Consider the following 14662-nt stretch of genomic DNA (forward strand, 5'->3'; position numbering starts at 1 on the left):
CCCCAGCTGGTCTTTGGGTCTCATCCCATTCCCACCAACTGTTGTAGTAGGTGACACTGTGACCCCACTCACTCCAGCAGCTGACACCACGGGCTGTAGGGTCCATACCCTCTATCTTTCTCCAGTAGCTGATACCAGTTTTCACCCACAGGCACACAGGTCCTACCAGTAGCTGAGCTGTGGATACAAAATCCTGCTAGCAAGAATTTCTCTTGCTTCCTTTCAGTCCCGTGAGATATTTTTCTCTCTCATGGAAGATATTAGTAGAGTTCTATAAATTATGAACACCTGCGACCTTGCAAAGCTTTGTTTATAGTACAGTAGAAAAATATTTTGACAATGGATGTTTTAGGATTTTAGCCAATCACCCCAGGGGGTGGCTGATCCTTTGACCAATTAGACTATGAAGAAAAAAGTCTATAAAGGAGTTTGTAAAACAGTTAAATAAATCAATCTTGCTGCACAATTTCTGCCTGCTGGATCTCTCTTATCGTCCCTACCACTGCGGGATACCGTGATATTTGGTGAACTCTGACGTGTCCTGCACACTGCGAGCCAAGCTGTATTTATTTAGAGGTATGCTGCTGTTCCCCCTCCATGGACCGGGATGTCTAATGGGACTGAAAAAATGGCGAACAGCAGCTTAAAAACCGATGCTGTATTAACGGTCTGGAGAGGTGTTTTCAGTTTAATGGACACCTCCATTTCTGAGAACTCACTCTGTGAGTTATTAGACTGGGCTGCCCTACATGGCATCTCCCCGAACAGACACACCACCCTGGATTTTGGGCTGTGGCAAGAACTCTGCTCTGCACTCTGGTGCAAGTTCCCGTCTGGGGACCCGCCAGTGCTAGAATTACTACCTACACATGTGGTGGGGTTTATTTAATCTGGTGGTAGACTTTAACTGTGGCAGCAGAGCTGGCTCGCTTGTCTCGGTGGCGTGTGACGGAGAGATATCTGAAGGAGACCCCACTGACCTGGCTCTAGGAGCGTGTGGTGGCAGATCTGAAAAATCCCCCTGGCTCCATGGGCAGAGAATGCCCCAGAGCATGCACCGGGTCGTCCTGCACTGCCGCAGGACCCCACGCCCCCCAAGGACTCCCATGCCGGCAGAGCAACTGGAGGGGGTGTGCGGGCAGCGGGGGGGGCGTGCAGCCCACCTTGCCGTTCGACTCAGCGGTGGTCACTGCTTTTTCGGCGCCGTGTTTCAGTGGGCTTGTGTCTTGGACCCCCATGGTGACGCCGAGAATGCCCGGATGCGGCTCGTCTCCCTCCATAGCGACAGACTGCTCCGCGCAAGCACAGAACCTAACAGTCAACCTTTTAGTATGGCATCTGCCTTTGTTGACAGAGCTGCTGAACTTATCACGGCAGCTGGCGGAGCTGCTCAGCCTGCAAAAGCAGCTGTTGCAGCTGCCAGAGATGCCCCTCCATGCGGGGCTCGCCAGGCCCGTGCCTTCCGCTCCCAACCCGGAACCAGCGGTGGTGGCAGTCGCGGTGTCAGCAACCGGCACTGAGCCTGCACCCCAGCCGCCAGCGGAGCCGAGACCGGCAAAAGAAGCCGCGGTCACGGTGGCCATGCCCCGGCCAGCAGCGGCTCCGGGCGGTGCCATGGCACAGGAAACAGCGGCGGCTCCGGGCGTGGCCGCAGCATTGCAGACGGGCACAGCAGCCCCAGCGCCGGATCGGTTGAAACCGCCTGACATTGCATCCCTGGAAGTGGCTGCGGTTCAAACCCCTGCACAGCCGACTGCAGCCTCTGCTGTCAGTTCCTCTGGTTGGTTGATTCTTCCCCGCCTGCCTCTGTTCATTCACGGCTCCTCAAAGCTGCTCATACCCGGCAATTCATCGACGGGCAGTGAGGCAGAGGAGGCTTTGGCCCCGGGGTGTAAAGCCACTGTAGCCAGGCGGAGAAAGAAAAGGCTGCTCTAGTCTTGCCCCTGGACCTTCCCGGACTGCACTGTGACAGTGCATCCAACCCACTACAACCGTTTCTGGGAGTCACTTACGATGCAGGCTCTGGAGGAGGGCGATTGGGATTTATTGGAAGCACTGGGGATGCCAAGCAGATTTGAGGATTCTGAGAGTAATTGGGAAGCTGTTACACTGCATCCAAAGGCTGTGCCAGTAGTTCAGGGTGATAGTGACTCCCTGAAAGGGGAGATCCAAGCTTTCCCAGTGTATAAGGCTCTCCCAAATTCAGGCCAGCATGATAAGCACGAGATAATTGCCTGGAACGTTGCACAGGATCTGCAATCCAAGGTTGTACAACACGGGCTTGGTTCTGCTGAGGTTATGCAAATGATAAGGGTGATAAACACGGATTTGCTTGCTCCATTTGATATCAGGCACTTAGGTCAAATCCTATTTCAACCTGTACAATGTGCAATTTTTGAGACTACCTGGAGAAAGCTGCCTGATAAAGCCGCATTAGGGAATATGCAGCTCCCTGCTGAGGACCCTAGACGTCCAGTGGGGATGGATGCTCTTATGGGGACTGGTCCCTTCTCTGATCCCAATCCCCAGGATACCTTTCCCCCTAGCATCCTGCAGCAAGCTCAGCTGGTTGGCATGACGGCCCTGTTGAAAACCATAGAGTTGTCTGCTCCTAGAAAGCGATATACTGAAATAATTCGGGGTGGTCCGAGTCATATTTCTCTTTCGTGGAGAAGGTTGCTGCTTCTCTCGAGGAGCAGGTTGATGATGACAGGTTAAGGCACATGTTGTTAAGGCAGTTAGTGAGAGATAACGCGAACGAGGAGTGCAGAAAAATCATAGATGCCTTACCAGGAGAACCTGAACTCACAGACATGGTCGAGGCCTGCTCTAAGGTGGGATCTGGGAGCTAGAAAAGGTCTGCAAAGATTTAGTAAGATGATGAGAATGACTGTGGGGATGAGGCATAGGGCTCAGCCTGACATTTTATACTTTTTTTTCTGTCTATCCTCCCTTTGTTCATCCCTGTTTTCCCTTCACTACATTATTGCTAGCCCAGGTTTGGTTCTCCACACTGTCTCCCTTATCATTTGACAGTCAGATTTGTGTTCCTGTACTTTCTTGTTCATTGCTTCCTCCCTTTCCTATCTTCCTTTGCCACATTGAAAAAGGTCCTTGACCAGGTACCCTGAAGGAGCAGGCACTGCCCTTCCACATGTCCTTAATAAGATGCTTAATTTATTCACCATACAGGCTATTTCTATACGGCCTTTGCTAGCTTTGTTCAACTGTAGTAGTAGTTCACAACTACTGCCAATGTCTGGGGGACAAATTCACACTGTCCAAAGAAAACCAGTGTCAGGGGGCGTGGGAAGTGGAAACTTCAGGTTCCACCAGCATAACACCACAAACAAGATCTTGAGGATCTTTTATATATGTCAGCCGGTGACATGTTTATACAAGAATAAGGTATTTACTTAACACAGAAGGAAAAGTGGAAAACTGCTTGTATGAGGAAGTGGGTTAATTGCAAAATTGCAAAGTAACTCAGTTTAATCTTAAGCTGCCTGAAACAGTATAAACATCCTACCTCTTCCTACGCCCCTCTTCCCTGGGGAGAAAATCAAAGTGGAATGAAAAGACTCATGGGTCAAGATAATGGCAGTTTAATAAGAAGAGCAAGAGCTGTACACACTAGCAAAAAATGGAGTTGATTCACTGCTTCCCATCCAGAGGTGATGTGCAGTCTCTTCCTAGGAAGCAGTGGCTCAGCATGTCTAACTGTGGCCTGTGAAGACAAACACCTTAACCATGAACATGGCCTCTTGCTCCTCCATTCCAGGAGCTTTTATTGCTGAGCAAAATACAATATGATATGGAATATCCCCTTGGGCAGTTTGGGTCAGCTGTCCTGACTGTGTCCCCCACTCAGCCTACTGGTCTTTGTGGGGCTTGGAACTGGAGAAAAAACCATGCCTCTGTACCAGCTCTGTTCAGCAATAGAAAAAACATTCATGTTTTATCAACAGTGTTTGAGCCACAGATGCCAAGGACACACCATCAGGATGGCTCTGAAGAGAGTTGACACCATGCCAGCCAGGCACAGTACCATCGCCAGCTCTTATTCCATAGCCTCTGGATTCATGCTCAGGTCCAACATTAGCTGATACATTGAGGTATCCTCAGACCATCCCAGTCACACCTTTCATTTCTGTAGCCTGCTCAAACCTTTCCATATACCTACCCCACACTAAATCCTCTCACCCCATACCTTTCTTTTCATTTACCATTTTGTCTGCTTCTTATTTCCAAAATTCTCTCTTACCAACCCTTGTTGTAGGAACCCAGAGTGCCGAGAATATTTCTCTGCCTGTTTTTAAGGGTTCTGAACCCCCTGAACAACACTGTTTTAGCTTCAAACCTTGGAAAAAATTACCAACAGTCAGACAACAACTAGAAAATACAGTGGTGTGAATTAGGTGATAGACTACTATGTAAGATTGTCCCAGGGTGAAGAATTTAGAGGTTTTAGGCTTCTCTTTGTAGTACATAGAGAAGAGTAAAATATACCAAAATGGAGGATTGTTGTTGTTCTCTAGACCTTCTTCTTCTTCTATTACTTCATATTCTGCAGTAAAAGTGGTTTGGAATGATTGGATGGAAAATTCCGCAGTTCCTAGTCGTGTTTCTGAATAATTGGTAAGAAAGTGAAAATAATGTACGTTTTTAGTTACTATTGGTTAAAATATCTTTAAAAGGCTGTGTAAATCTTGATAATTAGTCTCACTCCTACTTTACTTCGCTCTATGCTGTGCCTGGGTCATGCTAGTGGCTCTGTTCCTCTGATAAGACTTAATAAACAACTACCTGGAAGCATTGAAACTAAAACAAAAGTCTCAGTTTATCTTTGAAACTCCTTGAAAGGACTTTCAGCAAATTCTCTCCCATCAGGAGAGACTTGATTTATGTCACGGTAAAGTGTCACCTTGTAACTTTTACTACTTTGGTGGGTTGACCTTGTACAGCAGATGGACCTCTGCCCAGCCATTCTCTGATGTCCCCTCCTCAAGAATAAAATAAGATGAAAACACTCATGGGTCAACAGAAAGACAGGGAGATCACTGACCATCACAGGTAAACCACAATGATTTGGGGAAAAATTAACTTACCTCCTTGCCAATCAAAGTAAATTGGATGCTGAGAAATAAAGACACAACTAAAACATCTTCCCCCAACCCTCCTGATTCTTCCCAGGCTCAACTTTCCTCCTTCAGTCCCAAATGTTCTACCTCCTCCCAGCCCCAGGCTGTGCAGGGAGTAAGAGGAATGGGGGGTTACAGTCTGTTCATAACAGTTTGCATCTGCAGCTCCTTCCTCTCCACATTTTCCCCCTCCTGCTCTAGTGTGGGTCCCCTCTGGGTCTGCAATCCTTCAGGATGAACCTGCTCTAATTCGAGATTTCCATGAGCTGCTGGTCCCACCTACCAAAACCTCACCCTGTACACCCAATACACAGAAAATACATAGTGTCTTTTTGTGTTTGTAATACGGTGTCTTTATTACTTCTAGTCTAAGAGACGGTAAATTAGGTTTTAGTTACACAAACTCGAGGAGAAAATTCTTCTCAGATACAAGCAAGACTGGTACAGGCATTGAAATAAGCAGAGAGAAAATAAAAAGGTCACATTTTGCTTTCATGAACTCTCCATCTGGCAAGCCAGGAGAAGGATCAGTCAGAGATATCAGGTTCAGTGAGTTATGAACAGTCCCCTCCCATAGCTTGCTTTTAGTCTATGTGAGAGGGGTAAAAATTGAACAAAGCTACTGCAGGTATCTGGCAATGTTTCACTTTACGTTTTCCAGTTTGAACTGAGCAAGTTACTAGTTTGTGAAAGAAGTCTTTGCTCTGAGAGGAAAAAAAATGAGATTAAGTCTAGACTTAGATCTAGTCTCTCACATCAGTAGGAAGGACACTCCAGGAGAGACGTCTCCTTCCCTCCAATCATAAAGTTTTAACTTTTTTCTCAACTCAGTAATGAATTTTTTGAGGGCTTTTTGGGGGTGGAGATGGTGGTGGTGAGAGTTTCAGGTTATCCCTTTTGCTTTGTCAGAGAGGAAAAAAATTTTCTTATTCCCATGACAGACATTTTATACACTTAGGGAGATAAAAGTATAATGATTGGTGGGGGAGGATAAGAGTTTTATAATCCACTTTTGTAGTGTTCCTACACTGACTCAGGTCTACTCGTTTGCAAGGTCAGAGGTACAGCTATACTGTATTCTAACATGCTGAGTAAAAAAATATTGTATGGATTTAAGAGCAAAAGATTGCTAAAACAGCACAGGTCTCTTTGAAAGGAATTTCACTTTATTCTTAAATTTCATTTAACTTTTAGGAGGGGAACTCTCATGTTCTGTGCAGCTACAAGGAATCCATCACCTGGACAGAAAAAACAGCCACCTGCTTCCTAAGGAATCACTCGTCAGTGCATCTCTTCAGGTTTTGCTTGAATTCCTGATTTCTCAAGCCGTAGATGATGGAGTTGAGCATCGGGGTGATAACTGTGTAGGACAGGGAAACCGTTTTCTTCATGTTGGATGAGAAGCTGGCCTTGGGTTGCAGGTGGATGATGCCAGCTGTGCTGTAGAAAAGAGCCACCACCAGCAGGTGAGCTGCACATGTGGAAAAGGGTTTTCTCTGGCCCACGGCCGGTGGTATCTGAAGAACAGCATGGATAATGTGAAGGTAAGAGATGGCTATCAGAGAAAAAGGAATCATCACTATTATGACAACAACAATAAAAACCAGTAGTTCAAACAAGGCTGTGTCTGCACACAGCAATGTTAACACAGGGAAAATATCACAAAAGAAATGATTGACCATGTTTCTCCCACAGAAGGGCAGAGAGAAGAACCATGTGGGGAAGCTCAGAGCCACAGGGGCACCAGACAGCCAAGACCCAAGGGTCATCCTGACACAGAGATCCCTATTCATCGTGGTGGCATATTGCAAAGGATGACATATTGCCACTTGCCGGTCACAAGCCATTGCACTCCAGAAGAAACACTCACAGGTGACAAAAAGGATAACGCAGTTGAGCTGCAATGCACAAGCTGTGAAGGAAATAATTTTTTCCTCCATCAGCAGAATCATGAGCATCTTGGGGATAATGCTCAGCCTGTAGCAGATCTCTGTCAAGGCAAGGTTCTTCAGGAAGTAGTACATGGGCATGTGTAGGACAGAGTCAGTGGTTGTGATCAAAACAGTTAAGAGAGTTCCCTATCAAGATGGCCACAAACGCAATGGAAATCAGTGTGAAAAACAGTACCTGCATCTTGCCATGGAAGGCAAACCCCAAAAGTAAGAAGTGAATAGTGACAGTTTGGTTCCCCAGCTTCATTTCCTCAACAGGTCTCATCCTAAAAGAGAAAAAAGCACACCACACTACAAAAGGATTAGCAGCTGGAGACAGACTTGTGGACTAAGAAATATTTACAGTTGCAGCAAAATGGGGTTTAAAACATGTCATGAAACTTGGACTGGATACGAGTGACCCCTGTGAAAAAAAATCTATGCTGGAGAACCTGTTCAAAATCATCTTTAACAGTAATAGGCTGGGATTTGTCTTCCTGAAATTAGGTGAACAGAAGACAGACATACAAATTTCAAATAACCATTCTGTGTTCATTTTATACAGAAAGAAATTGATACCTCCAAAGGGCAGCTCACCTTAAGAGTGACAGAAGCATTTTTGATGAGACAGCAGAATTAGACTTCGGATGGGCTGGATTTCTCTCAGTTAACTTCAGCATCTAAATGTCTATGGACATCTAAATGGGAGCCAGGGATCTTAGAATCACTTCATATTTAATGATGAGAAAGATACCACAAGACAGATGCAGAATTTTTTTCCTTCTAACGTGGATGTTCAAGGATGCAAGGAATGGTGGTATACTTATTAATGAAGTGAGTATGCAATATGCAAATACCAGATTTTTGGATAGCTAGAATTAACTGAAATTAATTTAATTATTGGTGCTCTAAGACAGATGATATGGAGATTCTATGGCTTTCTACCTGCTGGGTTGACTCTAGCAGAAGTGACCTACATACATTATTTCATTTCAACCCTGCAAAAGTACAATCCAAACCTAAACAAGTTTAGGTTGCTAGAAGTGTTTGTTTGTTTTGTCAAATCATATAAAATCCACATTCTGAGTTTTTATATAAAATAAGCTCTGGGGAATAAAAAGATGCTCAGCATAGACATGGCTGCCCACATAAAAGTAGTCAGCAGCATCTACCCCTTGCTTCCTTTTTCTGGGAATTTGCCATCTCATCAAATCTGCTAAGAGAATTATTTGTCTGGGAAACTTCCTGGACTGTTTTAGCCAAAAAAAACTTGGCTGATTTTGAAAGACACATAAAAACAATAATAGAATCATAATTTTTTTTTCTGTATTTACACCATTGGGATTAAGATAATGTGGCCCACAAGACCTGGAGTTTAGTTTTACTCTAAGAGAATGAAGGACTAACATTTTCTCTACAAGGTTCACATGTATGAGATAAGACAAAAATTCCAAACAAATAATGAAAATAAATTGCTTGGACTCTCATGAAAATATCTATATGTCCAGTGGGATTTGGCTTCTACCCAGATGAAGGAAAACTCTTGCTACCTACACAACAGCTATACTGCATCAGTAATAACGATAAAATAGCTTGAGATTTTTGGAATCTGGGTTTTCAGAATTTCTGAAAATGCCTTTTTCTTTTCCTTAACAATGTTGAAAGAGAAATGAGGAGATGAGAAAATACAGACACTGTGATTGATTTGTTCCGCACATTTATCAGCAAAATAAGCAGCTACAGTTGCCAAAGTTTTCTACAGGCAATAGAAATAAGCAAATGTACTGTCAATATAAAGTTTCTCCATCATAAACATTGAAAATAACATACTAAGACCAGAGATGTTTTGGTTTCTTTTGGATGAGTGAGTAATTCAGATGTAAAAATCCACATTGCTGGTGCTTAAAGGTGGGATAGATTTCTCTTGTAGAATCTAATACAGCTCCAGGTGCCAATTAGAAAAATTAACCATGGAAACACAAGTATGTTTTGGTTTTGCCTTAGGAACCAACTAAGAAGGAGGAACAGAAAATTAAATATTACCTTATGTTACAAAAAGTTGTGGAGTTTTCTCTCTGTCTTCAAGAGGAGAAATAATTCCAAAGGCAGAGAGAAAGAGAAATTATGAATAAAGAGAATGAAAGAAAAAAAACCCAACAAATCCCTTTGTTTTCCTCTCTAAGAGGAAGCATCTCTTCTCTGATTCAAAAGGCTCTTATAGCTAACTGTTGGGGCTATTTGAATTTTCATATTTTCCCAGTAGGATCAGGTCTCCAGACAGCAACTTGTTGGTATGATGAAATCATATGTTACTTAATCTTTTTTATTATCCACGGTTTTAGAACATACTAGCAGAGGCCAACCAAAACACTTCCACCCACACCCAGGCGTGCACAAACACGCACCACCACACACTGCAGGAATTCTCTGAAGAGACAAGCAGAGGCCAGGAGCCCTGGAGGCTCAGGGGAGGATGATGGAGCAACTGTTCTCAGCTACTGCAAAAGAAACCAAAATCATCTCAATATGAAAGGAAACTGCAGGTGTTCACTGTTTTATTTTGACAAAAGAGCAAAAACTAGAACAACCAGTTGTACTTATAGAAATGCAGAGGTAGAGCAAGGCAAAACTAATTTTAAGGTTATGCTCACATAGCTTGTGTATTTACGAGGGTGGAAGCTTGCCAGGCCCAGCAGCAAGATGGGCTGGATGACTAGACCACGTGCAAGTCCGACCACACAGCTTCAGCCCCTGATCTTCAGCCCCAGGGCTCTTCTCCCTGCCTGAATCCTGTACGTAGACCATTCCCCAAAAGAACTGTGGCCTGGAGACAGCCCACACTGGAGCAGATTTATCCTGGAGGACTGCTACCCCAGAGAGGATGTACGCTGGAGCAGTGGAAAAATGGGTGGAGGAAGAATCAGCAAAGGCAAATTGTTATGAACTTACCACAACCCCCCACTGGTCAGTAAAGGGAGGAGATAAAAGTTTCAGGAATGAATCATAGAATCCTTTAGGTTCCAAAGAACCTTTAAGATCTTCAAGTCCAACCATTAATCCAGCACTACCAAGGTCACCAGTAAGTCATACCCCCAAGTGTCACATCCACACATCTTTTAAATCTCTCCAGGGATGGTGACTGCCTGTGCAGCCTGTGCCAGTGCATGACAACCCTTTCAGTGAAGAATTTTTTGCTAATATCCAATCTAAAACTCCCCTGGCACAACATGAGGCCAGTTGCTCTTCTTCTATTGCTTGATGCTTGGGAGCAGAGCCCGACCCCCACCTGACTACAGTCTCACATCAGGGAGTTGTGGAGAGCAAGAAGGTACCCCCTGAGCCTCCTTTACTCCAGGCTGACCCTCCCTTAATTGTTCCTGGTGCTCCAGACCCTTCCACAGCTCCATTTGCTTCCCTGGACAGGTTCCAGCCCCTCAATGTCGCTCTTGTCATGAGGGGCTGGAGTGTTCCAAGGCACTTGGTGTGACATAAGCACAGGACCCAGCAATTTACCTCGTTGAGCCTCAAACCATTGGCCTCAGCCCATCAATCCAGCCTGTCCAGATCCCTCTGCAGAGCCTTCCTGTCCTCCAGCAGATCCATACTCCCCCCCATTTTGTCTGCAGATTTACTGAAGGCACACTCAACACCTTGTCCAGATCATCAATAAAAATACCATGAAATGGAGCCCAGGAAAAAGGGGAAGGTAGAGGCAAGGTGATGTGGTTTTGGCTTTGTTTCTCACCATCCAATTAATTTTGATTTGCAAGGAAGTAAGTTAATTTTCCCCCAAATCAGTCTGGTTTGCCCACATGGTAATCAGTCAATGACCTCCCTGTCTTTCTGTTGACCCATGAGATTTTTCATCTCATTTTCTCCCCCTGTCCTGTCCTCCTGAGGAGCTGGAGTGAGAGAGCTCTGGGTGAGAGCCTGGCAGCCAGCAAAGCCAGGCCACCAGACATTTGCACGCACAGGAATGAGAGAATTTACACAAATGAGAGAATTCACACAAATGAGAAAGCCAGGGCTCAGCACAGAGCAGAAGCAGCATCAGACCTGCCTGGGGCACAGTCAGGGAGGTGGGTGCAAGTCAAACCTTTCACAATAGGAGAACACTAGTGTTTTCTCTGTGACGTTTCCCAGCTGTGATGCACTGGTACAAGAGTTTTCTTTTGTTCCGCTTGTTCAACTTGTCTTTCCAGGATACAAAGGTTGGCTTTGCTGGAGTTGATTCAGTGTTGAATACTCCAGTCTTGAATTCATGTCACTTAGTTTTTCACCTGTGTTTTAAACTGAGTTTCTATGCCATCATGGGAAGTGCTTCAGGTGAGCAGCACACAAGCAGACATCTACCAAAAGAAATCTTCCATTTCCAGAATAAACTAGACAAAAGCAGAAAAAAACCAAAAAAGGCCAATAATATAAACTCTTATGGTACTATTTCTTGCCATTTTTAGGGTTACATAATTTATATCATTTTGCAACACTCTATATTATTAACATAATTGCTAAATCTTTGGTCCAATTTTCAAAGGCATAAATGGCAGCCATATCAACAGTCCTTGGGACTGGCAGTTTAGAGCAGGCTGTGACTGTATTTTGTAAACAGGAGCATAATTCCAGACAAAGGCTTTTGACACCTTGCCATCATGCTGTCAGACCACCACCAGAAGGATCTGGTCTCTGGATAGATGTTTGCAGGACTGATTCTTCATAGTTTTTCTTGCTTGCCATATTGAATACTTAAAAAATAATACACATCAGGGGCTTTGGGCAAAACCAGGTACCACTGGCAAAGGTCTAAAATCATGTACACAGTTCATTCAGAAAGCTTAACCTGTCTAGGAACGACAAAAGTGTGTCCAGGGCCAAACAGAGAGGAAGGGAGGGAGCAAGGTCTGGCAGTGCCCGGCACCATCAGGCCAGACAGGGGGCAGTGACAGCTAAACCTGGCAGGAGCAGAGTGGCGCAGTGGGAGCGTGCTGGGCCCATACCTAGAGGTTGATGGATTGGAACCATCCACTACTAGGGCACTCTTTCACCAAAGCTGCCTTGCCCAACAACTTTTATCCTGATTGGCTCTAGCTCTCTGGGCACCCCTGGCCATAGCCCTCCTTTTCCCTCTGACCCTGACACCTGGTACAACCCATGGGTGGCTGCGGAGCAGCAGGCACAGCTCCCCCCATGAGGCCCTGTGTATTATGAACACACAGGTCTCCCTCCCTTCCCTGCTGGCAGCTCAACCTGCAGCTTCTCAGGCACAGGAGGGCACCTCCTGTAGGGGCAGAGGAGGCTCAGCCTGCTGCACGTGTGCTCAGCTCCAAGACCTGGGAGCTTTCTCTGTCCTTGTCTGTTTGCTGCCGTGACCATTTGTAGGGTGATCCAGGATCACGGCCAAGCAGATATTCCCAAGGGACACTGTATTGGCTAGAGGAGGTTGGGTGTTGGGAATGGAGGAGACACAGAGTGCTGTTGGCGCCGTCTCTCTTGGAAAACCTTTAGGGGTTGGCCTGCCCAGGACACAGCTGGTTCCTGCTGCCACCAAAACTCTGAAACATCTGTGAAGCTCGTGGAAACCCCCAGCACCATTGCTAGAGCACGTGAATATTCCAGATGACAATCCATCCTGCAGAGTAGCCACGGCACTGAAGAGGTTTCCTGAAAGGCATGAGGACCACGGAGGATTCCCCAGTGAAACAGGACTTGTGTTCTACAACTGGAGGGGCTCCATTAGGAGCACCCAGCAGCGTGAGTTTGGCCATGTGTCAGAGCCAGAGGAGCACAGGCACATGCCAGGAGCTGGAGCTGGGGTGCGTGCAGGGGGTGGAAGGAGGGGGCAGCCAGTGTGAGAGTTGCAGGAGCTGGAGGCAGGCCAGGGTGTGAGGTGGCAGTGCGGGAGGCAGTGCCCGTGGGCACTGGAGGAGCAGGAGGCAGCGCAGGCTGCGGGCGGCAGGAGCGGGAAGCAGCAGCGCTGCAGGAGCCTTGCAGGGTAGTGCTTGTCAGAGCTGCCCTCAGGCAGGTGAGCAGGGCTCAGTCATTCCTGGCCAAGGCAGACCAGCTTTTCTTCAGCCTGGCTCCACACTGCCCAGCCTCTCCTGCTCCTGAACAGCGCAGCTCCTTCCCTCTGCAAGTTCTGCTCCCACAGAGCAGCTGAGCTCCTGCTCCTACTCCCCTCAGCTGGGCCTCCTGCCCGGGACTCCAGGCACCTCCCAGCCCAGCAGGCACAGACTGGCTTTGAGCCAGGTCGGCCTTGGCAAAAGCAGACTTGCGGGGACTGCTCTGGATCCTGCAGAGACTCCCAGAGAGCAAAGAGCCACTGGAGCCAGGTGTGCAGAGATCTTTGTGATTCCCCACGCCTGGGCATCACACTGGGGTTTCAATGGGGCTCAGGCACTGAGTCGCCTGCTTCTTGCTTTGTCTCCAGCCCTGCTTTGAGCAGCCATTGGGACTTGTGTCCTCCTGGGATGCCTGGCAGTCAAGTTCCTTCTGAGAAGAAGGAGTTCCCAGAGAGGCCTCTGCCCTCCTTGCCCTGCACCACGGGCAGTGAGTGAACCTCTTCCCCACAGGAACTGGAGCTCAGTCATTGCTCAGCCCTTGGTGTCTCACCTGTCCTTTCTCCTTGCCTCTCCAGCCCCTTTCCTGGGTTCCCCAGAAGGTCTTTCTTTACCTTTTGTAGAGATGGGCAGGGCAATGTTTCCCTCCCATTAGTCCTTAAGGAGCGGGGCTGGTTTGGGCTGGAGAAAAGAAGGCAAGGGGGCTTCTGCTGGGGAAGGTGACTTTCCAAGGCCTTCCCTAAGTCAGAAAGAGCTTGTTGCAATTTGGGAAAGACAAGATTGTTTGAGGTTTCGAGCCTAGCACTTGTAAGAGAGGCCACGCTGGGCCTGCAGAAGGAGCTGTGCTGCTGCCCTGAAGGGTGGCGTGATCAGAGAGTGCCTGGAGGCCCTGCAGGAAGGCTGCACTTGGTGATGGATGTCCAAGGCAGTGGAGAGAAAGCCAGCCTCAGCCAGGGGCATAAGGCTGAGCAAGGCTGGGCACAGGAGCCAGAGGTGAGCTATGCAGGAGGTGCCATGGTGTCATGGTGAGCACTCTGGACCCTGAATCCAGTGATCTGAGTTCAACTCTCAGTGGGACCTTGGCCTTTTTGTTCCCTCAGCATGCTGACACCCTCACAGCTCTACTCTGCTGCTGGTTCACTTGTGGAATGTTCTCTGATGAATCACACAGCAGCTGAGCTGGAGATCACCCACTCAAAGTGGGTCACGCACAGGAGGCTGCTCTGGGACTCTCTGCTTCTATGTTGGACCATTCCCACTGTAACACCAGGTTACTCGGTGTGGCATTACTTGTATGCCCACCTTTGTCCTTTCTCCTGCTCCTCTCTTGCTCCTTTCCTCTGCAGCTTTTCTTTTCCTCTTTCGCCTGCCAATGTCTTTCTATTGCTCTGCAGTCAGTTCAAGGAGCTCTACCAACACCCTGGGCAGTGCCCCATCATTGGGGTTACAATTGTTGCCATGGGAGAGGGAAGGATCTTCCGGGCAGAGCAGGTGGTAGCTGAGGGAGGAGGAGAACAAACGACCACAACTCTCCAGC

General features: G+C 47.0%; 1 protein-coding gene across 1 annotated transcript; it reads right to left on the reverse strand.

Annotated features, from left to right (window-relative positions):
- Window positions 1-6285: 6285 nt before the first annotated feature.
- On the reverse strand, window positions 6286-7260 carry LOC104697516 (olfactory receptor 10A7-like). The gene has a single exon (XM_010412433.2). The coding sequence runs from the start codon at window positions 7169-7171 to the stop codon at window positions 6416-6418; it is 756 nt and encodes a 251-aa protein (XP_010410735.3). The 5' UTR covers window positions 7172-7260; the 3' UTR covers window positions 6286-6415.
- Window positions 7261-14662: the final 7402 nt, after the last annotated feature.

This window comes from Corvus cornix, chromosome 10, assembly GCF_000738735.6.
Source record: "Corvus cornix cornix isolate S_Up_H32 chromosome 10, ASM73873v5, whole genome shotgun sequence".
NCBI classification, from domain to species: Eukaryota; Metazoa; Chordata; class Aves; order Passeriformes; family Corvidae; genus Corvus; species Corvus cornix.